The following is a 25320-nucleotide window of genomic DNA, read 5'->3' as shown; positions in this document are numbered from 1 at the left end:
GAAGGGGAACTAAAATGAGTTTCTTGGTAGAATATGTATACTCTCACCTTACATGCCTCATTAAGGACTAAATTTCTTTTTGCGGGGTGTATAGGCCCCTTGCATTCAAGCAGTAATATTTAACCATTTTGTGAGTCATCTGTTTGCTTTGCCCAATATTTAAGCACCATTTTACTATGCACCATAATTTTTCAATTCGTATCCCTGTGACCTGGTGACTAAGGTGTGGGAGACATGGTCACCACCATCTCAAAACAGCATGAACAACTTACTAATTTGAACAATCTTTTAAGAACTGACATTACGTCAATGCTTATCAGCAGTTTTGCCGAGTAAAGCACCATCTTGTGGAGTAGGTACCAAGTGGGTAGAACTGTGCCTGTATTTCTTCCAGGTATTGCTGCCCTGGATGATGGTGGGGGGAGTTGGCTCTCACTGGTATAGGAAAATAAAGGAAGGAGGTAAATGTATTGAGACACCTGACCAATTCTCCTGATAAAACTAACCACAGCATGTGAATGTGACAGGGACCTTAGATTGTGAGCTAGGCTGGGGAAGGGACTAATTTAAAATCATGTGCAACCTCTTTATAGCACTACAAATATGCCAACATTATATTAAAGAATATTAATATAATCTTGGCAAACCGTTAACCATTTTTAACCATTTTTCTAAAATATACGTTTAAACTATTCCTCTTTCTAGTGTTTCAGTCTGGCAGCTCAGTAACCCAAAGGCAGATGTACTGTTGCAGTTTACTTTGCTACATTGTTGATACAGCAACCTTTGAGCAATGTTAGCAACTATTGTATCAACTAATACAGTTGCCTTTCAAGAGATACTGACACCAGAAATGAAATCTTTTTTTTTTACATCTATCATAACACTGTCTTTATAATTTATATTTATAATTTTACCATTAATGAATTTGCTCGGTGCTTTTACATTACCAATCTGATCCCCCATGTTCCTCTATAAGGGGGAGTCCATTAGCATTAGAAGCTATAACTGACAGGTTGAGAAGTGACAGGTTGGCAAAACAGTCAGGTTTAGGAACTTCAAGTAACACTTACTTATAAAAGCAGCCCTGTTAGCAAAAAATGATCAATATCACCAACAGGTAAATTTTAATGTACATTAATATAATTGAAGAGAAGTTTCTTGTGTCAATATCACTTTAATGAAACTTATGGATTATGCTCAGCAGGGCCAAAATAAGAAGTTTATCAATAAAATGCTCCTAGTCTTCTCCTCTATTCCATTTCAAATCATAATTAATGTCCCTAAGGTGGCACTGCTGGTGGCACTTTTACACCTCCAACAAAATGGACCAAACATTGTTCACAGCAGCATTTATAAATGAGAAAAATGAAAAATTTAAACCCTCACTGCAAATTACCACTTTAGGTAAGAGATCGACTATGAATCCAAGACCTCTGGTTCAAAAAAGGTAAAATTATACACCCCTTTTTGATTTAAGCTCATTTGATAAGGGCAAGGGCACATGGGATGGATTGGGAGACTCCCCACTTACCCTTTGGGCTTGCAGAATGATCCAACCTTTCCCTCATCTTTTTTTCTGAAGTGCCACTGCCCAAGAGAATCTGTGCACCACCCACTATGGAAAGAAGAGGGACTTCAAAGAGAGCCATAGACAGTATTTAATATTTATTGGGTTTATGGGAGTTGTTTGGGCCTTGAGTACTTGTGTACTTAAGATGCCGGGGTCCTATTCTGGATCCAAGTCCAGGCCTGCAAGAAGTTAGAGAGAGGCCTCCAATGACTTTTAGGGTAATGGCTTGTGAGAGTTTTGCTGCCCACACTAAATCCTGTCAGGGCAGGTACAAAATGTTCCAAACCCACATAATGTTACTATTTGGTGGTGGTGGTGGGGGGGGGGGGGGGGGGGTTCACCTGCAAGGGACTTTGGAACAGTTAGTGACCTACATGAGCATACTGCAGAGGAAGGGAAGTGTGGCACTAAATTAGCAACTATTCAACTTTTTTAGTACTGACTACTTAAACAAGAGGCAGCTGCCAGATATAGCTTAGCATTAACAGGTCTCTAAATTTAACAAGAGCCAGTATGTCTCTGGCATCGTAACAGGCCATAAATCGAACAAACAATATATTTTTGCTCGCTACTGCTTTTCGTAATGTATCTACATGTCATGTTTTGGTGAAATAATCAGCCTCAACACATTTTTTTTGAAACCTCTTTTCTCTGTTAATTTATAGATCACTTTGAGTAAAGGAATATATTATGAAATTAATTATATTCATAATTTAACATTTGGAGAGGGTCATCACCCCATAATCATTGCTAGCTAGTCAACTAGTCATATAGACACTGACATTACATAACTGCCCCCTTAACAACAAAAACATTAAATTTTTTACATCAATACATAAATAGTATTTTCTGTCACACTGCAGAATACACATTTCATATATTTGTATTATTTATAAAAGGTCTGTGCTTCTGCTTATTATTCGTCAGCTCAGCAGTTTTATCTCTTTCACTCTCACTGTTTAGGAGGAAGTTACTTATTACTGGTATATAAAATGGTTTAAAATATGTGCTTTTCTCTAAATTTGCTTACTAAGTATTACCTTACAGGCCACTGGCTCCAGCTGCATCTCACATAGTTAGGGTCACAGCAACATAGCTTTAAGTGTAACCACACATACCCTGTATCTTCCTCACTTATTTGCATTATTACCTAACAATAAGATTAACGAAGCTCAGAGTTTAACCAGGGGTCCCCTCTAATAGCCACCCTCACCATTCTGAATGCCGCAAAAAATAAAATCTTGAAGGATCCTCAACCCCATACCGCTCTCGAAAATGCAGCCAAACTGGCTGTTGCAATGTATGGCCACTTGACTCCCAATCCTCTGCATTATGGCAGCAATCACCGACCAGGAGCATGTGCACTTTAACCAAGGAACATTTTGTCCTCAGAGTGCACTCTCCTGGGGAGAGCATTTACTCTTCATTGCACCTTTTGTTGCTTACTATCCCTAAGCCATGTATTGCTGTGCATTTTGAAACTGGACTGCTCTAATATTTTTTTTTTTTATTGTACATGATTCTATGTCCACACTTTCGTCACTGCAATGTGTTTGGGCTTTACAGAATGTCACTTGGTTGCCTAGCAACAGTTCTGACATTTAAGTGTTTGTAAACACTTGTAAATTCTGTATGTTTGAGGTTTATCTAGTCCCAACGTTTCGGTTCCATGCAGTTATATTTAATTTTGATATAAAAACTGGGTTCCTAAATATTTATCTTATACGTTTAATTGGCTTGAAATGGCACTTTTATGGTGAAGACAGACAGGGCAATTAGTCACCACAAATTTTAAAACCTGCAATCGCAGCAACTAAAAAATCTAGTCATGGAGACTAATCACCTTGACACCTCCTTTCAAGTACATACAAGTCGCCGCATGCAAAATGTACCGCACAGTACAAGTCACCAGGACTTTTCAGCATGGTGATTAGTTGCTTCAAATCGATTTAAAAAATTACAGCGACTAATCGCCCTATCTGTCTTATTATGCCCTTATGGAGTTAATTCTACCTAGCAGTTTGTTTGCAATTAATTAATACACTAAAGATGCCAATACATGGGCTAACTGGTTGGTTCATACAATGTAGGGACTGGTGATCTACACTGATGCATGTATGGATTTATCATCTGGCCTGGAACTGCAGGGGCCTCCACATCTGTTATAGTGATTTATCCAAAGTTTAGTATGTTGCTTTACAAGCAACCATATTGTGCAATATAAGAAAAATAGAAGCCTGTTGCCAATTTAATAATTACATTTTTAAATATCAGCACCATTTGTGATATGCTGGCATTTGTATCTCTTTTAGGCATTTGCACATACTTTCTTAAATACAAATCATGGTATTTTAGTATTATTAATGTATTATTATAATTCTGTCATAGGGCAGTTATGCCATTTCATTGTGCTCTTGGTTGCAAAACGGTCATAGAACCTTATAACAATTTGGCCTCTTAATTGTGCAGGCATGGTAGTAGATCCTTTAGCAGTTCTGTTGCTGTAATACAAGTCCCAGCACCAACTGGCTACTACCAAGAAGGAAATTCTATGCTGGGAATCCGATGATAGTGTTAATTTAAAGGTGTCTGAATTTCTTTAATAATTTAATCTAGTAGAACCTGTGCATTTAAGTTTTTTAAAATGTCTTCCTTTAATGCATGCAGTTGGACGGGTTTAGCGAGGTTTATATTTGTGAGCCTTACCTGATCTTTTGGGAAAGCGGATAATTCACTTTTGCATTACAGAATTCTGTGTATGAAACACTCCATTAGACCAAGAAATGCTTCATAAAAAGTTTCCTTTTACGTAGTAGCACTTTTAAGATTTTTTTATATTATAAGTTCATTTATTAAATAAATTATATATATATATATATATATATATATATATATATATATATATCTTGCCACAGGGCAGAAATATCACCCGCAGTGTGTAGGCAAGTTTGTCTTGTGCCAGGGGTCACAACAGGTCAGAATGTAAAAATATCTCTGCAAAATAACAGGTGAGATCATTAGTGGCACAGTGGGGCTCTTTTCTGCAGGCACAGTGCTAGTGCTGTGTGTGCTGGAGTCCATTTCATGGAGCAACCTGTGTGGCAGCAATACACCACCTGTATCAGGAAACACTTAAAACATTTCTGACTCCCCAAACTGACTGCATTGTGGTGCTTAGAAATGTAGGAATGCATAGAATTGTGCACCAAATCCAAGACAAAGTATGGGATGTTTGGCTGAATAAACAAATTCAAATTCAAAATGATGGTTAGAATACTGTTCAATATTAAACCAGTTCTTTGGAGGAATCTGTGTTTGTCTAATTGAAAATGATATTAGAAGCATGATCCAAAGACAGACAAATCCATGTACATGTCTTCTAGTATTAGAAATACAACTGAAAATTATCTGCAAGAAAGTCACACTATCCAGTAAAATGTACATTTGCACTTAACATTCAGGCATCACAGAGTGGACTATATGTACCTGTTTTACAAACCCACATGCACAATTCACCACCAGGAACTTATTTTATAATTTATTTTTTTTTAAATTATCTAAGCACTTTAAGAAGTTTTTGCATTAAAATTGACATTTATCTTAAATTGTGGTTTATACACAAAACACTCCACAAAAAATACCTTTATATTCCTATTCAAATAAACACATGTAAAACATTAATTATTGCTTAATTACATAAAAAGGCATTGGGGACATTTTTGCAGACTTATGCCATATGACTGATTTACATAAGGCTATTTATATGTGCAACCATACAAAGATATTTTGGGGCTTTTGTTGACCTCGAGGAGGTAACATTTTCCACAAGAGACAAAACACCATGTGTGCCATTACCCTTAATCATCATTGTTTCTGTTACTAGAGAAGCATTCAAATATATTTTCCAGCTGTTTACAATGTCAAAAGGAGTTTAGTGCACCACTTTGAGGCCTAATTTTCTATTTACTGAAAAATCAAGTCAACCTCAAAACTACAGCTACACTGAAAGTTGCTAGAAGAGCAGAACAGAAAATGGATAATCCAAGCAAATGTCACCTAAAACAAAACCAAGGAGATCTAAAAAGGACCACGTCCTCTGAAAAGTGGTGGGTGGAAATATTCACATGGGGGATACTTTGCCCATTCAGGAATAGGTGACTTGCACAGAACCAACTTTGTCTTCCAGATGAATTCAATCCCCTTTGGTTTAAACTTGTGTGAAAAAATTTTCCAGCAGGACAATGTTCTATAAATATGCATCAAACTTGTGCTAGAAGTATTTGAATTCCAAAAAGTGCTGACTTACATTGGTTAAAGGAGAACTAAAGCCTAACTAAAGAAGTAGGGCAGGAATGTTGTACATTATGTTTTGGGCTTCTGTACCAGCCCTAGGCAACCACAGCCATTTAGCAGGGAAGATCTGTGCCTTCAAATATGCCCCAGTAGCTCCCCATCTTCTTTTCTGCTTATTCACTGCATATGATCTGTGCTGCTGTCACTTACTGAGTGTAGGGCCCAATGCTCAATATACTGTATATACAGAATATTAATGTCACAGTGTAAGGCAGATTAGCAATTAATATAGATAATTACTACATGGCAGCTCAGAAACATGTGCAGTTAGAATTTAATAATTAGCCCTGCAGCATCAGCTTATATGACAGATGCTGCTTGATAATTTGCGACAACCCCTAAGCTTAGCTTCCCAACAGAGCCCAGAGCAAACTGAGCATGTGAGTGCTGCACTTTCCAAAATGGGGAACCCCTGTGACAAGTCTGAAGTTCTGGATCATGGCTGCTATTGAAATGCTGAAACTTTAGGCTGGTGCAGTAAGTTCACTATATAAAATATGTCACTTCGGCAAATCGCGGCGCCGCGTATGCAATCCGACTGGCGATTTACATTCTAGCTGGTCGGATGGCATTGCAGGGAAATGAATCGCCCGCGACAATGGAGATTTGTCACAGCGCGACTAATCTCCCCATGTGTCACGGCCCTAAATGGTATCTACAAAGGCAATGGCACCCAGACCCGTCTCAAGCATTTTATCACCGAGGCATTTTGTAACACAATGGACAAACACTCAAAATCACATGAAGTTACCAATGCACTTTTTTGACAGGTGATTGATCACAAATGCTCACTAGCACATTTTCCAGCAATATGCACCCGTCAAGAAAATGCACCGGTGCTTTCAAAAGCTTGACATTCAGTGTGAACGTGTGGATATATATATATCAACTAATTAAATACTAATACATGTTTGTTGAAAAATATTAATGAAATGTTGTACTCTTGTAATACTTTTATACTGACTGTATACACATAGACACTGATATTTTCTGCTCATGCGCTGGCTGATCTTTTTCAGAATATTATGTAACAATATTTTACATCCTAGATTTCCATTAAAAACATTATACTTTTTAGTAGAATGGAAAAAGTAACTATTTCCCTTAAAATAACATGTAAGTAGGAAAAGAAGTTTCTTAGTCATTTAGTCATTTTAGCTTTTGAGGAACAGTAACACCAAAAAATGAAAGTGTTTTAAAGTAATTAAAATATAATGTACAGTTGCCCTGCACTGGTAAAACTGGTAAGTTTGCAACAGAAGCGCTACTATAGTTTATATAAATGAGCTGCTATGTCAACACATTGAAGCTGGGAAAAAGGAGAAAAGGCACAGGCACATAGCAGATAACAGATAAGCTTTGTACAATATAATGAGGTTTTATCTGTTATCTGCTAAGTAACCTGTGCCTTTTCTCCTGTAAATGGCTGCCCCCGTGGCTACACAGAAGCTTTGTTTATATAAACTATAGTAGTCTTTCTAAGGAAAACACACCAGTTGTACCAGTACAGGGCAGCATTACAATATATAGTAATTACTTTTATACACTTTCATTTTTTGGTGTTACTGTCCCTTTAAGGGCTTAAGTATTTCACCTTTAACACACTTTTTTCAGTTTAGTTGGTATATCAGAAATAAAGATTTTTTTTTCAAACATCTTCTATTTTTTATTTTTCAACTTTTTTATTTTTTGTAAATTGAATTTAAACTTTAACATTCCTCTCTTCGGTGTTGCAGATTGGCAGGTCAATAATCCAGGTGCAGCCTCTGAACTGTTATAATTTAATAGTTTATACATTTCTTAGCAGCAGCAGCTGTAGTTAGCAACTACTGTATCAATTACAGCTGCTATAATAAAATTCAGGGATGATCAGCAGAGCCAAAGATAAGAAATGTATCAACTCATGTATCAAATTAGAAGCTCCCCAGCTTCTCCAGGGAGACATGAGGTAACAAAAAAATAAAACTTTAGTTCTAGTCAAACAGTAAAAAATAATTAAAAATAAAAAAAAAAGTATTTATTTCTGGCATACTATCTGAAGACAAAAAGTGTGTGGAGGGTGAACAGCCATTTTTAAAGGGCCAGTAATACCAGATTTTTTTTTAGAATATAATTAACCTTATAGAACAGTTAGAAATTTTAGAATACTAGGTAAAAAAAAGAGCCCCCTTAACCCTTTAAAATGTTTTAGGCTGAATTACAAAAGGTTTTTACCAGCTTTGCTACAGTACCTAAATCAGGCACAGATAGCCTAGATTCCTCTTCCTTCTCGCTCCTACTCAAAACCGGAAGTCATCCTATCTTCAGCAATCAGACTTTTTCCAAGCAGCATCTGCAATGAAAATTTATGTTTGTTGCTCTAGCCAGCTGTGGGGAGTATTGTGAAAGCTTACAAACATAAATTATCCTGCAGACGACTGATTAAACCAGATCTCCCACTTCAAAGATGTCAGGCCTGCTCAGCTGACCGGTTCAGAGCAGGAGTAGCCAATCCCCTTTTTTGAAAATCACAAAAGAGCTAGATTTCTGAGTTATTTTGCTGATTTTGTGTATTTATGGGTAAAAAAATGTGAGAGGGGGTAAGATGTACCAATTATAACAGCAGTTTAATGGTGGATTCTGTAAAAAAAAAATGTTGGTGTTACTGTTCCTTTAAAGCTTTGTTGTGCAGCTGTCCACTTAATAATAAAGTTTTGTGTTTTTTGGGGTCCGAGTGACCAAGCCTCTAGAAAATGCTTTGACTAAAAAACTGGATTAACAAAGCAGATAAGCTTTAGGACCGAAGAAGCCAGATCGGCAGCTAAAATCTGCCTGTGTATAGCCACTTTTAACTCTAGCATATTACAAAAACATTATTTTTTCCAGAATCTTTCACTAAAAAAGTTCATTCCAAGATGGAATCAGCATTTGTTGACTGGATACTTAATTAGAAATGCTCTAAGTGGTTACTTTTTATTACTCTGCTTAGAGAGTTGTATGATGTCACATACTAAGGGCTCTGCCACACAGGGAGATTAACCGCCCGTGACAAATCTCCCTGTTCGCGGGCGACTAAACTCCCCAAAATGCCATCCCACCGGCGAAAATGTAAATCGCCGGTGGGATGGCATATGTGGCGCCGCAATTTCCCTGAAATTGCGGAATTTGCCTTGAGAGGAAACTTCGCCGCGTTTGCCATCCCACCGGCGATTTACATTTTTGCCGGTGGGATGGCATTTCGGGGAGTTTAGTCGCCCGCGACCAGGAAGATTTGTAGCGGCGACTAATCTCCCTGTGTGCCAGAGCCCTAAGTGCTCTTCAGGCTGCTGAACATTCGATTTCTTAGGGCCGCAGTAGAAAGGGAGATTAGTTGCCCGCGACAAATCTCCCTTGTTGCGGGCGACTAAAACAGAAACAACTAAAAACAGAAATCGAATCTGAAATAGAAAAAGTGAAAAACACTCTGAGCAATGTTATATCATATTTTTCAGGTTTAGATCTCCTTAAGGGTGCTGACACATGGGGCGATTTATCGCCAGGAGAGAAATCTTCTCTCCCATGGACATAGAAGCACCCAACAAAACCTGCACCTTCAAATTATTTGGAATTAGCCCGTGAGAAACAAATTATATGTGACAATTGCAATAAGGCAATTGCTTAAAAAAGCCTACTTCTGCATTTTGGGACAATTACCTGGGACTGCCAAAAAGACTGTTTTCCATGCAGCGATTCCAACTAATGTGAAGGGGAAGGAATTGTTGGGTGTTTCATTGCCCACGGGAGGGGAGATTAACCACTGGGACCACGTGTGACAAGGGCCTTAAGAACATAAGTTCCAACTTGGTGTGCATAGCCTACCTAGTTTCTTATATTCCACCCCTACTATCATGAACAGACAGTTGTGTAAAGCAATGAAATGGACTTTCTTTGTAAATGATACATTTTTTTGCATTAGAAATAATAGCAAAAGAAGAGATCATCTATACTGTGTTTAGATTAATCAGATCAAGAATTCCTATAAAACAACTGTGTTGCAATTCTTTCCCTATGTTTTAGGATCAAGGCATATATCGTGGTTTCACCACCAGCAGAAAACGCCTAAACCTGGTCGCGCTTCTTGTCTTTGCCTCTAAGACAAATCCGCCTGACACCAATGACACAGGAGGATTTCAAGCTGAAAACAAAATAGAAAATGCCATTTGTGACTTGAGCCTTCAAGCAAAACCACTGCTTGCACAAAGGTGCAAGATGAGATAAGATTCGCTAAAGAAAGCGATGAACCAACTTAAGATGGCCATACATTCCCAAAATCAGTCAGACAGTCTACTACCATGTTGCAATCCATCTAGACATGTATGTCAGGGGCCATTCTGACAGATCATTCCGTGATCGGCAAACGATCGAATTAGGCTACACGCTCCCCGATATCGCCCACCCGTAGGTGGGGATATCGGGTGAAGATCCGCTCGCCAAGTGACCGAATCTTAACGTGTATGGACACCTTTATTCTTGTCTCAGATTTATAGATTATAGCAGTGCTCAAAAGCTGGATTACAGTAATTACACATGCGGTTGTTGTAGCATTTGGCCCGTGGGCCTCCAACTTACAGCACTGGAGTAAAATACACTCCCTTGCTGGTATCCCTAAGCCCCACAAAACATTTTTCACTTGTTTCCCTTTGAAAAACACAGATACAGGTATGGGACCCATTATCCAGAATGCTTGGGACCTGTGGTTTTCCAGATAAGGGATCTTTCCGTAATTTGGATCTCCTACCTTAAGTCTACTAAAAAAAATATTTAAAGAGTAATTAAACCCAATAGGATTGTTTTGGCTCCAATAAGGATTAATTATATATTAGTTGGGATCAATTACAAGGTACTGTTTTATTACTACAAAAAAAAGGAAACCATTTTTAAAAATGTGAATTATTTTATTAAAATGGAGTCTATGGGAGATGGCCTTCCCGTTATTCGAAACTTTCTGGATAATGTGTTTCCAGATAAGGGGTCCGATATCTGTATTTATGAGTCCCAAAAAGCAGACTGTGTCATTCCTAAAAACCTAAAAGTAGGATGTTTCTGAAAAGCAGGCCATTGTATTGATCATTTGGCTTATGTGCACTGTCACCCTTCAAATGCATACATATACTTTTGTTAAGCTCAGCAGTAAAACTTTTCATTTTGCTGGCTTAATAACCCAGTAGTAGAAGTACAGTGTGGATCTAGCAGACTAGCTCATATAAAACAGCTGCCAGATCTTGAAGGCTCTGAACTCTAATATAGAACAGCTGGAGAAGGACCCTGCATTCTTCACCAGCTTAAACACTGGGGGCTCTGTTGCGTATCCTGCGGCAATCAGGCCTATAGAATTTCACCTATCACAGAATACAACTGATAGACTTTTCTAATGTTCAAACTATGCCTTTTTATATGTGTGTCTATAGTAATACTACCTTATGAAAAAATGTAATTAGTTAAATATAAATATATATATATATATATATATATATATATATATATTTAACTATGCATACAGTGCCATATAAATATGAAAGGCCTTAGTATAAGTGCTCTGTGCACAGAAATTGCAGCTATTTCACAAATCTGCAATAAGGGAAATTCCAAATGACACAAGCTAAAGAGCTAAAAGAGTTGTGGTATTATATTATTATGCCATTCAAACATACACAGCAGAGAATCATGTCTAACACACTAATAATATATATATGCTGCATGACGATTGAAACAAACTAGCCACGTTGCCAAAAAGCCTGGAAAAACCAGACTCTACGTGACCTGACTTACATATTCCACAGGAAACTGCATGAGGGAGGGAAAGAAAAAAAAATCAATCATTCATGCTACTGTAGTTGAAACAGTGAATGGATGGGAAGAGTGGAGGAATGCTTATTAAAAACTATAAAAGGGATGCCTTGTCTGTGTTACAAACAAATCTCTGAGAGCATTCTGCTGCTTACCGAGATGTGTGGTCAGATGAACAATGGTATGTAATTCTCCAAGGACCAAAGGCATCAATAATAATGAGCTACCACAAAGTTGCGAAGGTACAAGTCAACTAATCAAATTGTAAGCAGTTAACCCTATCATGGATGCATGAGGCATAACAGTAGTTCCTTAAATGAGATTGAAAGCTGCCTTCCAATCCTTCTATCCATTTTCTTCTTCAATTTGCAAAGAATTGATAAATAAAAAGACAAATGTACTTGATCAAAGGTTACTGAGCAGCCTAGAACTAAACATTATCATTGCTACTTGCTAGAAAATTTACTAGGCAATGCAATACAGGCAAAAGGTTTAACCAACTGGTCTGCAATGCAGAGTATATAAATATAAAACCATCACTGTATCACTAGAGAATTACATCTGCCAACCTCTTCTATTAACAAAATGTCAAAAGTGTCACACAAAACTTACCAGGATTGTTGGCTTCTCCTTCAAGTATGTGCAGTTCTGTACAATCAACCAGAGAATGCTCCAGGCAGATCTGTAGGAATCTGGCTTGGGTCCTGCTTACCCTTTTCAGGAGAGATAGAAGAGCAACAGTCTGCTCACACTCGTTCCAACCTTTAAACCATCCAGAAAGCATTCCCACTTGGTCTCGAAACATCATGATTTTGGGGAGATTTTCAGAATCCAAGGAAAAGTTTTACTATCACCAGTGTGTATATCGATTATATTACAGCTTTTTCCTTTTTCTTTTCTTTTCTTTTCCTTTACTGGGGGCTCTTCGATAGAGATCACAATAGTACAATTAATGTATAGCTTTTTCTTCTGCCGAAAACATTTTTGTATTTGTAGTATGGACTGCCGTTACTTTAGTAATGCTGTTCCAGATCTCCAGTCCCCTGGTTTGCTTCCCAGACCCTCCACACCCGCATTCCAAAGCAATGCTCACAACTGCAAAAATAAAAGAAAGGAAAAAAGAAACCACTGTGACACACCACAAGAATAACCAGTGACTCAATGCAATACCACCCTTAATAATAGCAAAGAAAGCCAACCTCTCTCTGCAGGTTTATAAACATTGCTCTAATGTAAAAAGACAAGACAGAGGGCATGAGACAGGCAGTGGGTATAACAGACTGGTTAAACTTTTCCTTTTTTTGGTGCAGTGATTAAATCAGATTTATCTATGTGACCAATAAACCATAATTTATTCACACACAGGGCAGGTACCACTAAAAATCTCAGGACAATGGTATTATGAAATTGGGATTTAAAGTGATATCTTGTAGAGAAATCCTAGTTTTAGCAGTCAGCATCTGTTTAATACCACATGGATTCAGAGGTCTCTGCCAATAAGCAGGATCAGACAAACTACTCGTATTAATACACATTAAATATAGTAATCCATGCCGTGCCTTTATATATGTAAATTAGCTATGCTATTAACACCTGAAAATTACTGCATAGAAAATGTTTTCTTGTTTTTTTATACTTAGGACTAGATAAACAAACCTGAAGCTAGAGGGGCCCAGCCTTGCAGTTGTTGTTGGACTACACATCCCAGAATCCCTTGACAGTATGTGTAGGGACTTCTACTTCAAGAACAGCTGAAAAGCCAAAGATTTTCTGTGTTTGACTACAACAGCTCCAGGGAGAGGGGGAAATTCAGATGACAATACACTATGAAGTGTGAATGTTGCTGCAGCACTTTTTGGGAATAGGCAGTATCATTCACTGCTGTGTGATGCCCAAAGTGGTGCAGCAACAACTGACATCCTTCCGTTTCACTAGCTGCCTCCAGGCAAGATGTACTTGAGAGCTTTCCATAGAAATAGAAATTGTGAGTCCACCCATCCCCATGTGAGTAAGCATGAATCAAATACCAGTTCCCCACTGCATTTTCATGTATCTAAGGCTGCAAGTAACTCCCACACTTTATACACAAGATGTGTCCAATTGTCTATCCTCGGTGACTGCGCTACAACTCCATGCTGCTGCTGCTGCTGCTGAACTAATGTTCTCCGCAAACCCTATCATCTCCCGAGCGCTGAGAATATCCCGGGACTTGTAGCCGAAAGGCATCTGCAGCGCTTGTTGTACCCAGGCACACTGCAGTGGAGGGCAGCTGCACGAAAGTGAGAAAAGTCAATAAGGCAGTAGCAGCAGGCACAATTCCCACAAAGCTCCGCACCAGCGGCTGCGGCTCCCTCCCATTACCAGGCTTAGCTTTACCTTCCCCACACGCATGCTGGCTGCTCTTCCTGCTCATGTGCCGCTGCCACCGTTCGGCCAAACTAGACGAGCTGTTGCTCTTCCTCCCTGGGCTTTGCCATGTTGAGTTGCAGCATCTGTCCCCCCGAGCCGCGCACACACACACAAGCGCACAGTAAGGCTGGGAAGCGCCAGCCCAGGCTTCCCACATGCTAATCATTAACATAAACCATTACGTCATGGGCTCAGCAGCGAGAGACACGGAGGGGGAAGGAGGGGAGAGGCACCAAAATAGAGAAGGGATCACTGGGGAGGAGCGCTTCGCATTCCTTCTGCTGCTGCTGCGGCGGCGGCCTTGTCAGGCACTGGGAGGGGAAACCGCAGAGGACACTGGGTGGGGTGGGTTAAGGGCAAGTGAAGTGTTACCGTGCTGCCCACCCCTCAGCTCACTAAAAATTACTCATACTTTCTCTTATTTAGGGCTGGAAAAGAGTTTTTCATTATGTCACCCCTCGCCCGGCCAAAGTGAATGAAGAATTTGTCTTCGTCGCACATATCGTTAATGTTTAGTTAATAAAGCGCAACCACTTATGGGGAAGGGGCATATAGGGAAGTTTGCAGAACTTAACAGCGTGGTGCTGAAATCCGAAAAAGTACCAAGTGAATAGGGGCAAAAATCAAAGCAGCAGTACTGAAATATACTTTTCTCTGTGCGCTGACTCTGGCGCTTTTACTTTCTGCTGTGTGCAGCAAACTCGCCCTCTGAGGAGAACTGGAGATCGCTGCAGTTGGGGTTTTCTGCCTCACTCTGGATCATCATCCAGCAGCGGTTATTTGAACAAAATAGATGAACTGGATGGGCATGTGTCGCAGTTATGTTACCACTGAAAATTGCTAATGGGGAAGTCGCTTACCACCAACATTTGGTTTGGGTGTTTTCATGTCCATTAAATACTCCGGATGCCAGAGAGGGAATTGCATAGGATGGGTATTACACAAAGTTAGGTTTTTTTGCTAGGATTTTATAAAAGAGAAAGCAAACAATCACCTGTTGCCTATAGGTGGAATATGTCAGTGGATTTACTGGCCAGGGTAGAGATGTGGCTTGTTAGAGTGCCTCAGCTTGTCTCTATTGATGGATGTCCCTGCAATTTGATGGCAAGGACCAGTACCAATACATAGATCTTAGAGGAGCATATCATGCTGTTTACACTAAAGAAGGCTTTTAGGGAGTTTCAAATTTAAAACGAAAGTGACTAATTCAGTCCCCACCCTTAGTCTCTAAAACCATACACATTTATTCTTCCAAATTAAAAACAGCAGAAATTGGTACAGTATACATGGTGGATAAAGTGCATACCCTGAACACATTTAGGGCAGTGGCAGACGAGGAGATTTCTTTTCCTTGCCGCTAATCTCCCCACAATGCCATCCCACCAGTGGGATGGCATACACGTTGCTACGATTTCCTCTCAAGGCAACTTCAGGTGACTTTTGGAAATCATAGCGACACGTATGCCATCCCACTGGCGATATACAGTCTTGCTGGTGGGATGGCCCCAGGGCCAAACGATCGAATTAGCCTACATGTTCCCCAATAACGCCCACCAGTAGGTGGGGATATCGGGAGAAGATCCGCTCGCTTGGCGACCTTGCCAAGTGGGCGGATCTTCATGTGTATGGGCACCTTTAGTTAGTTGAAGTTACTTGTCATGGCTAATTTATACTGGGAATTGCCTCTGGTAAAACACACGTAGAGACAATTGCCAGCAATTGATCACCATGGTCTATTTTAGTAGCCAGGGCAAGTAGCTGCTTGTAGTAGCTCCATGTGTTTTCACCCTTAGGGCTCTGGTACAAGGGGAGATTAGTCGCCCATGAAAAGCCCATGAAAAATCTCCCTTGTTGCGGGCGACTAATCTCCCCGATATGACATCCCACCGGCGAACATGTAAAACGCCGGTGGGATGGCATACGTGGCGGCGCCATCCCACCGGCGATTTAAAAATAAACAATGCTGATCATTTACTGATAATTGTCTCTATGTGTATTTTAGCAGAGGCAATTCTCAGTATTGCCTACGGCAGGGTATTTTTTTGGCATTTAGTAGCTGTGAAAAAGTAGCTGCTACTAGTTGCTCTTTGTGTCTTCACCCTTAGTCAGATTGTTACATGTATGGACAGCTTTACGGCAGTGGCACATGGGGAGATGAGTGGCCATGATAAATCTTTGCTATTGCGGGTAAGTTATCTCCCTGATATGCCACCCCATCGGCAAGAATGTAAATAGCCGGTGGGATGACACACGTTTCTTCGGTTTTCCAAAGCCGCCTGAAGTTTCCTTGCGGGGTAACTTTGGGCAACTTTGGGAAACCGAAGCGGCACGTATGCTTCCCCCCAGCGATTTACATTCTTGCCAGTGGGATGGCATACCAGGAAGATTAGTCGCCCTCAATAGCGAAGATTTATCGCAGGCAACTAATCTTCCCATGTGCCCTTAGGTAAAGATGTTTGGCACTAGTATTAATTAGGCCAGAGCCACATGAACCCTAACTCATCTGACGTGATGTTGCCTGTGTTTGGCAGCACTATGTAAATTTTTATCTATGTAGTGCTTATTTGTGTGCATAGTACTGTACATTAATACAATACAACAATAGATCATTAAATCATTACAACAATAACATTTAAATAAATGCAATTTTGTATCAGGCATTAAATACATGGTTGCCTTGTGGCCAACAACACTTCATAACTATTGCCCCAGGTGCAAGTACTTTGGGGTTACTTAGTAGCAGCTACCTGTCATGGCTACTAAATACCAGAAAATACCCTGCCATAGAAAATTGCCTCTGCTAAAACACAAGTAGAGGAAATTATCAGTAAATGATCAGCATTCTGTATATTTGTAGCCAACAAGTAGCTTAGATATACATTCATTGCACATGTGTAGTCATTTTACAGTTATTTCTAAATGTAAGTGCTGTTGAAAGAAGTGCCTTTCTATGGCTTGCTATTCTCTGGACTCACTGCTGTTTCTAACTATTGAAACAGTATAGTAAAATCCTGCTGATTATCAGAAATGATAGGAATTTGATCCTGGGCTGACAGAGAGCTGTCTTCTGCTACACTGTTTCAGTAGTCAGAAACAGCAATAAATGTATAGACTAGCAAGGGAAAGACAAATGCTGTGTTCAGTTCGAATAATACTTACAAATAACTTTTAAATCATAGATAATTTGTAATTAAAGGGGCACATTCAAAAATGTATCTTTTCAAATAATACACAGTAGCTGCCCAGTAAGCTTGTTTGCTCTCTTTCTGGATAATATGATACATATGTTGATATATAGCTTAGCAGCAGTTCCTTTAGCACAAGCATGAAAAAGTTTTCTGGGTGTACCAATAAGAGATATAATTGGCTACTTAATAGCCCTTATGCGGACTGGCAGCCTACAGAAGACTCTGTTTGGCATTATACTTAGTTTTTAAGCAATCAAAACTTGTCTCCTTACCAAAGTTTCAAAAATTACCACCTGTTTTGAGGACACAGGCAGCAACATCCAAGGGGTTGGTGATATCATTTTCAGAAAAATCCCTTGCACCAGCTGCCCACTGGGCACTTGAATACCAAAAAATAAATAAATGAACAAATAAATAAAACACAGCTCATGTATCAGTGAAGATGTAGAAGATGTACTTAATTATCATGGTATCTTCAATCACCGTCAGACTTCAAGCACAGAACAGATATGGAAGAGATCATTGTACAAAGCATACATGTTATATATTTTTGCACTGGGGTACTAACAACTTACATGTTTAATTTGGTACTTCTGTCCTATGTTTCTTTAGGAGAAGACGGACTGTCTTTGTAGCAGCATGTCCTGCATAAATGGTTAGGATTAACTACAGAGAAGTAGAATTTATCTAGTTGATAAAGCAGATGGTTTTGGCATGGTAATGGAAGAGAGACTACTATTTGGCTCAGACTTGGGCTGTCCTAAATATAAAGAACAAGCCAGTGTTTGTAAGGGCACCTATCCCAAAAAAAGTTATGTAGTTGGTGCTTTTAGGGAAGGAAGGGGATTCTTTATTTGGATGACCAACATGGCACTAAGTGAGTGGTTAAAGGGTAGGGGACCACGGTTACATTTATTCTCCAAAATTAACACTATATTCAAGCATTTCTTTTGGAAGCTAATTTATCAAAATATGAGTTTGTGTTGTTTTCACGATTCGAGAAAAAATGCGTTGAAAAGGCGACCTTAAAGGACAATAAAAGGTTAATATAAATTAAAAGTAAGTCTAAAGGCATTCTTTTCTAGTACTTACTGCATATCTAAATTCCCAGATCCCTGCTTGCTTCTCTGAGATATGGTGCTGGCAGCCTACAGCAGTGTGAAGACTACAGTGACATCACTGAAATCTCTCTCCCCTTCCTGTAGGTGCCAGCGGCAGCCTTCCTATTCTCTTAACATGTGTGTAACTTGATCCTGTCTCCTGTTCTGAGCTACACATGCCCACCAGCCAATCAGAAGCGGATCTGGCAGAGGGGAGGGAATGAAACACATGTGCAGTATGAAGCAAGGAGGGAAAGAAAGGGAGATTACCTTTTTAGAGATGACTGCCTGTTCTAGAAAATGTGAGTGTGACTGAGTAAATATTTGGTTAGGTGAGCCAAAAGTGTGGCGTTTTTACTAAACAATAGGGGGACTATTGGGCAGTATGCTTTTTAAATTTTGACTTGCATTCTCCTTTAAATAGATTTGAGAATATTCTTAAGAACCACAATTAGCTAAGATTTTTTAAAGAAAAAATCCACAAAACATTGCCAGAAAAAGCTGGCTAGGTTCAATAGAAGTCAATGGGAATTGTCTTCAACAACTTTATCTATTTATTTCCTTTCGTATGGGAATATTCTATATGCATTATTTCTTAAATAATCTAGAGCTCAAAAAGAAAGCGAGTTTTGTTGCAGTTATTTTTCACATCTGCTCTTTTCACAAGCTTTTAATTAAAAGTGGATTAGGCCTCATTAATGGCTTGCTAAACATTCTGGGGTCTGATTTTTAGTATTTAGTATTTTAGGTAGAAGATTCATTTTTTCACACAAATTCTCTCTATCAAAAGGTTTTATACCTATTCCATTCTTTGTGTGGTTATGAAGTGTAGGGTAGTCAACTCCGTAATATTAAAAAAAAATCATTGGTTATTTGTGAATATATACACATAAGTTATATAAAAAAGAGCTAAGATACATTTGTGGGAAATTAAAAATGTATAAATGTCAATACATTCATTGTCCCATACCTGAAAAACACAATATCAGCTTGGTGGCTTAAATTTAAAAAAATTGCCCTTATAAAACCAACAGGTACACATTGTATGAGGGGTGTCAGTCATTCTTTTTGTGTAAACATAAGGGATAAACAGAAGAATGTAAATATCTCTCTGCCTTTTCAACAATGTTTGATCACACAGGCACGATGTAGTGTAAACCCAAAAGATTCATAAAATTGCACTAAATTATATAAAAGTCCTAAAACCAATAACTAAAAACATTCTTAGATAGGCTGATATTTACCAATACCTGTACAAGTAATTTTGGCATATTAAAACCTTTAGTGTGGCAGCTGGTTGTTCTAAGCTGCCCTTTTCAATCTAAAGTTAATGGGTATATCAAAATGTCATATAACATTTCAATACTTATAGCATTGTATTGGGAAGTTATTAGCCATGTCGTTTAGTTTCACATAAACCTAGAAATGAATGATATTTGAATATTTGATCTTGAGAAAACAAACACCATGTTTGTCTTTGTCAGGTTATTACATCCTGAAACAGAATCCTGTATAAACTAAGCTTCTTAAACTGGGAAGCAAGTGTCAAAATACTTAAAGGGATATTCCATAATTTTTAGTGTGGTAAGTTTTATTTATTTACATTTTATTTACATTAAGAAATATCTTGTATTCTGGTTATACATGTTAAAGATGGCCAGACATACCCAGAATTGGTGGGTCAATTTTGCCAATTTTGTCTGACCATTTGGACACGTGTGGCAGAATGATAATCCTGGTCAAATGAATATTATTTGTCCTGACAGAAAATATTTGTTGGTTTGCCAAAGGCAAGCAAAGAGAAGCCACAGCTTTACAACTCCTTGTTGTTAAAAACGTTGGTCCGGACAAACAGAACAATACAAAAGTAGCAACACAAAAGCATAGGCACTCATATAATATCTGTCCATTCCTGCAGCCTAATTGGTCGAAATACTGCATGGGTCAGCCCATATATCAGGGATCCCCAACCTTTTTTTACCCGTGAGCCACACTCAGATGTAAAAAGAGTTTGGGAGCAACACAAGCATGGAAAATGTTCATGAGGGTGCCAAATAAGGGCTGTGATTGGCAAACTACAGGAGGCTCTGTTTGGCAGTACAACTGGTTTTATGCTACCAAAACCTGCCTCCAAGCCAAGAATTCAAAAGTAAGCACCTGCTTTGAGGCCACTGGGAGCAACATCCAAGGGGTTGGTGAGCAACATGTTGTACCTGAGCCACTGGTTGGGGATTACTGCTATATTTTTATCCTTGCTTTAAAGGAAGTTGGCTTGAGGATGCAATAGTCCAGCTCTCTGTAATCACAGTATTATTTGCATTCTCCCTTGCACATTTGCTCCCAATCCCTATACATTGTAAATGCATCATCTGATCCACCATCTCTGTGTGCTATTGCAAGTCAATGGAGGCAAACAACTCCAAGGTATTACTTTAGCTTATCTGAAAAGAATGCTGAGAGGACTGGTTTCTTTGCTTTCTGGTTCCTCTACAGTAATGATATTTTACATGGATTTTATCAGAAAAAATGTATCTGTTAAATGCAGGACCTGTTCACAAATAACAATACTAATTATATATAATAATATGATATGTTGTGTTAAATATAAATGAATAAATAAAACATGAAAAAACTCATGGTGTGCCTTATATGTCTAAGGAGGGGCCTTTGTCAACTCCATTTTGTTATAACCAATAAATACCAGGAGCAGTAACTCACAGCAATCAATAAGCACGTAGCATATACTGTTACCTGTTTAAAAACATCATAACAGGGGAAAGAATCTACAGCAGGTAATGGGAAAGGAGAAGTAGGTATCTATGGGTGGTAGTACTAGCATCTTCAAGTAGCATTAAACAAAGCACCCTATGTATTGTTGTGCTAAAACCAAAGCATAATTCATATATTAATGTTTATCCGCAGGCCGAAAACACACCTGGTACGGCAGTAGCCTTACCTTGCACGCTGGGCAAAAACTATAAATTGCTGTCTCTTTTCAATTGACATTGACTGTATGTTTTCAAAACATTTATAAACTATGCATGAACAAAAAATTGCTTGCAGAGAGGAAATATCTTTCTTGCTTGGCCTGCATCATTTCTCCACTCATTATTTGTGAGGCTGTAGTACTGTAGTTCATAGGAAATAGCTGTTACATCAAAGAATGCTTTTGGGTTTTAATTCTATTCACCTACAATTGGTTGTGCTAATTTCTTTCTGTTTATATTTCCAATGCAACCCCCAGTTCAGCCACCATAGAATAGCAAGGGTCAAGGCAACTATTCTATTGTGATCAAGAAGCATTTAAATGCTTTGTTCTGTGATGCTCTTTTTTCGCTCCCCAGCAGTGCTTCTTCCCTTTACAGGGACTTTATTATGCAGCTATTATCAGGTTTAGAGCAGTGATAGGACAGACAGAAAGATATTCCAAAGATGAACTTTTTACCCACTTGCCCTGTTTCTACCCTTTTTATCTTATAAGCACTGTAATATAGTTGGTTTACCAGTTGACTTTTGGAACCAGGACCTAAGCCTTGTGTGCCAGTCTTGCCCAGGGAATGCTTTAAATATGAATAAGACATTGGTCTCCCTTTGAAAACAACCCCTAGTTCACTTCTGCAGGTTTTTTTTTGGTAGGCTCTTAGTCCAAAGTGAGTCAGCTAAACTCCGGGATCACCCAGATGCTTTACAAATAGGTAACCACTCCACCTTGTCCAAGAAGTCATGTGAAATACACCCACAGGTAACAGTTCCAGTTAGTAAAATGAAGAAAACAGGAGAGGGTAAGCAGAAAAGGCCTGTACCTCCCAGACTGGAGGACCACTATAGTGATAACAGGGGGCACATTTACTAATCCACGAACGTCCGAAAAGCGTCCGAATGTGTTTTTTTCGTAATGATCAGTATTTTGCGACTTTTCCGAGCGCTCAATACGAAAAAGTCACGACAATTCGCGAAAGTCGTAATGGCTATGAAAAAGTCGCGACAATTCACGAAAGTCATAATGGCTATGAAAAAGTCGCGACAATTCAAGAAATTTGTAATGGCTATGAAAAAGTCGCAACAATTCGCGCAAGTCGTAACGGCTACGAAAAAGTCGCAAAAAATACGAAAAAGTTGCAAAATGTTCATTTTCCAATTCGAATTTTTCCCATTCGGATTCGTGGATTAGTAAATCAGCCCCCTAGACTACTGCTTACTATTCTACCAAATAGCTCTAGCCATGGTTACAGATTTAGTACATAGTCCTCTAGAACTTCACTTAATTTAACCTCTGTTCTGGTACATTTTGCTTTGGCGAACCACAATAAAGTGTTCATCTTCTACTCAAATCTCGATTTCTAAACATATTTACCTCACAAATCACCTATAACCTGAGGCCTGAGAACCTGCTGCTAGCACTCATAAATCAGAAATTGGACAGGCTTTCTTATGGGCAACCCCAGAAGCAGTTTTCTATATTGCATCTCTGAACAGTGACAGTGTTCAGTTTGTCTTTATTTTTTATTATTATTATTTTTTTTTATATATTGATTTATTTGCTTTCTTTTTCTGCCTCACTTTCGGTTTTAAATGGGGATCACAGACCCAACAGTCAAAAAAAGCTACAATGTTATTGTTAATTTATATTACTTATCTTTTTATTCAGGCCCTCTCCTATTTATATTCCATTCTTAGTGCAGGGAGAGATTTCCCTGCATTTTCATCAAGTTGTCTGATTGGTTGGCCATGTATTTTGGCCACTTACTTTAGATGTTAGAACATTTTATATTTAAACTCTAATAGCATTTTTCAGGAGACATTGACCATTTGTTCAGCCCTGCTCTTATTCATTTTTCTTTCTTGCGAGGATCCTCATTCCGCACTAAAATATATTTAATCTCTGGTTTATCAGCCAAAATTGGAACTAGGCTGACATGGGGCACATTTACCTGCATTTTCATCAACTGGTTTGATTGGTTGGTCATGTATTTTGGCCATCTACTTTGGACATTTGAACATTTAATATTTACAGGACACACTGGCCATTTGGGCTTTGAACGTGATGGATGTTGGTCTTTTTCTACCTTAACTACTGTGCTGATATCTGATAGTACCCTGTTTTGCAGGTTATGATTTATGTTGCCAATGCTATCAATTAAAGGCTTGTCCCTGCAGGTCTGTGTACATGCAATATTTATTATAGGAGGCACACCATTATGCACCATATGCCCTTGAGTTACATGACCCAATAATCATCTGCTATTCCACAAACAGTAAACGATATCACAAACAGTAGCAAAATGTAAAATACTGGAATTTGTAGTTCATTATGGGCGGAAAAAAATATGATTGTTTTTGTATTTGAACAATGCAAAAGCCCAGGATTTTAAAACTTAAAAATATGCTTATAAATGTACTACTACACTCAACTACAATATTCACAATATTTTAATATTTTAATAATAATATTTAATAAATAACAATATGCTCTATGTAGTAACAATTAGTACCCTATAATGACTGCCATCACTAATATATCTTTATTTATCTCAAATGTATCACATTTATAAAGTGTTATTTTCTGCAAATTATTATCTTGTCTTAGCAGGTAAGAATAATTTAATTGTAATAATGAAGCCATGATTGTTCACATTTAGTTGTGACTGAGTGACTATATTTTAACTGAAAAGGTTAACATAACATATAAGAGAAATGAGAAGTTGGAGTCCATAGAGAAAAATTAACAGAACACTGTGATTCTTGGTTTTGTAACTGACCAGCACTATGAAGAAACTAACAGCTGCCTGTCTGGCTGGCACCTCAGGCTACAAATCCGGAGCCTTATAAAAGTCAGGGATATTTCACATGTGTTTTATTACAGCAATGTGTTCTTTAATGGGAAAATTATTTTCAAGCATTCTTTCTTCTTCAAACAAAAAAGTCTCTTATACCAGCAAACTCCTTCAGACTCCTTTACTGGACACTTAGCTAGGACCTTTGTCTTCACAGGCTCTTCAGTGACTGACAACAGAGCAGCCATCAGTGGGGTACAGGTGGCACAACTTTAGGAAGCTATGACATAACTAGGTTCTAATACAATTATATTTCCTATATTATTGGGTCACCAATCATATACTTGTATGAGGAACTGAAAGATGTGGGTTTCTGATGGGGGTCCTGACTGGCCACTACAATGACAATACCCTTGGTGACCTGTCTTAAAATAACATATGTAAGAAGTTTTTATTTAGGTATAGAAACAGTAGAAAAATCTGATGAAATAATATTTGAATTAAACTGTATTTGAGGGTAGGGTATGTCCTCTCTCCAGATACAAAACATTAGACTGACAGATCTTGTGGTGCACAAATGACTAATGGGGAAGTCATTAAATAAAGACAAAATGGATTTTGTGGCTTTGGAGACAAAGTAACAAGAGCAGATGGGAGGATGATTTAAGACCCTTTCATACTCCATTTATGATTCAGAAAACATGTGTCATGGAAAAAATGCTATTTGTCTGCATTCATTGCTTAGGCTGCCCTTTTAAAGCTTATGGATGGTGAGAATTCCCCAAACCTAAATGCAGAGGAATCCCAGATATGGTAAAATTTAATAAATAACATAAAGCTTTCTTAAATGTCTTTGGAAGTGGTAAAGATGGCTTCCTACTAAGAGTATTGTATTTTCACCAAACCAGGAGCAGCTTGTGGTTCAGCAGCCCAAGGGCACATTTCTTTCTCATTTGCAGGATAGCACTAGTGAAGGGAATGAATTTGGTTTAATATAAAAAAATAATTTTTATGGTTTTTCCCTTCTGTGACATATTGACTCCAGTTTTTAAGTAGGAGAGTATATCTCTTTATAAATAGTAACATAGTAACATAGTAAGTTGGGTTGAAAAAAGACG

The 25320-nt window shown here is 38.5% G+C and overlaps 1 protein-coding gene across 4 annotated transcripts in view; it reads right to left on the bottom strand.

Moving 5' to 3' along the window:
• samd4a (sterile alpha motif domain containing 4A) overlaps positions 1-15193 on the bottom strand; it is a 99023-nt gene extending 83830 nt beyond the window's left edge. The window contains exons 1-2 of one of the 4 annotated variants that reach the window (NM_001079112.1): positions 15135-15193; positions 12344-12826 (exon numbers count right to left, since the gene is read on the bottom strand). In NM_001079112.1, coding sequence (NP_001072580.1) covers positions 12344-12539 — 196 coding nt within the window. In that variant the 5' untranslated portion in view covers positions 12540-12826; positions 15135-15193. Of the gene's footprint in view, positions 1-12343; positions 12827-13387; positions 13624-14107; positions 14451-15134 lie in introns of those variants that run through there. The other 3 variants (XM_012968628.3, XM_012968630.3, XM_012968629.3) reach the window with 3 other exon arrangements.
• Between the last annotated feature and the right edge of the window lie 10127 nt (positions 15194-25320).

Source organism: Xenopus tropicalis, chromosome 8, assembly GCF_000004195.4.
Source record: "Xenopus tropicalis strain Nigerian chromosome 8, UCB_Xtro_10.0, whole genome shotgun sequence".
Lineage (NCBI taxonomy): Eukaryota > Metazoa > Chordata > Amphibia > Anura > Pipidae > Xenopus > Xenopus tropicalis.
This window is presented reverse-complemented; position numbering and strand designations above follow the sequence as displayed.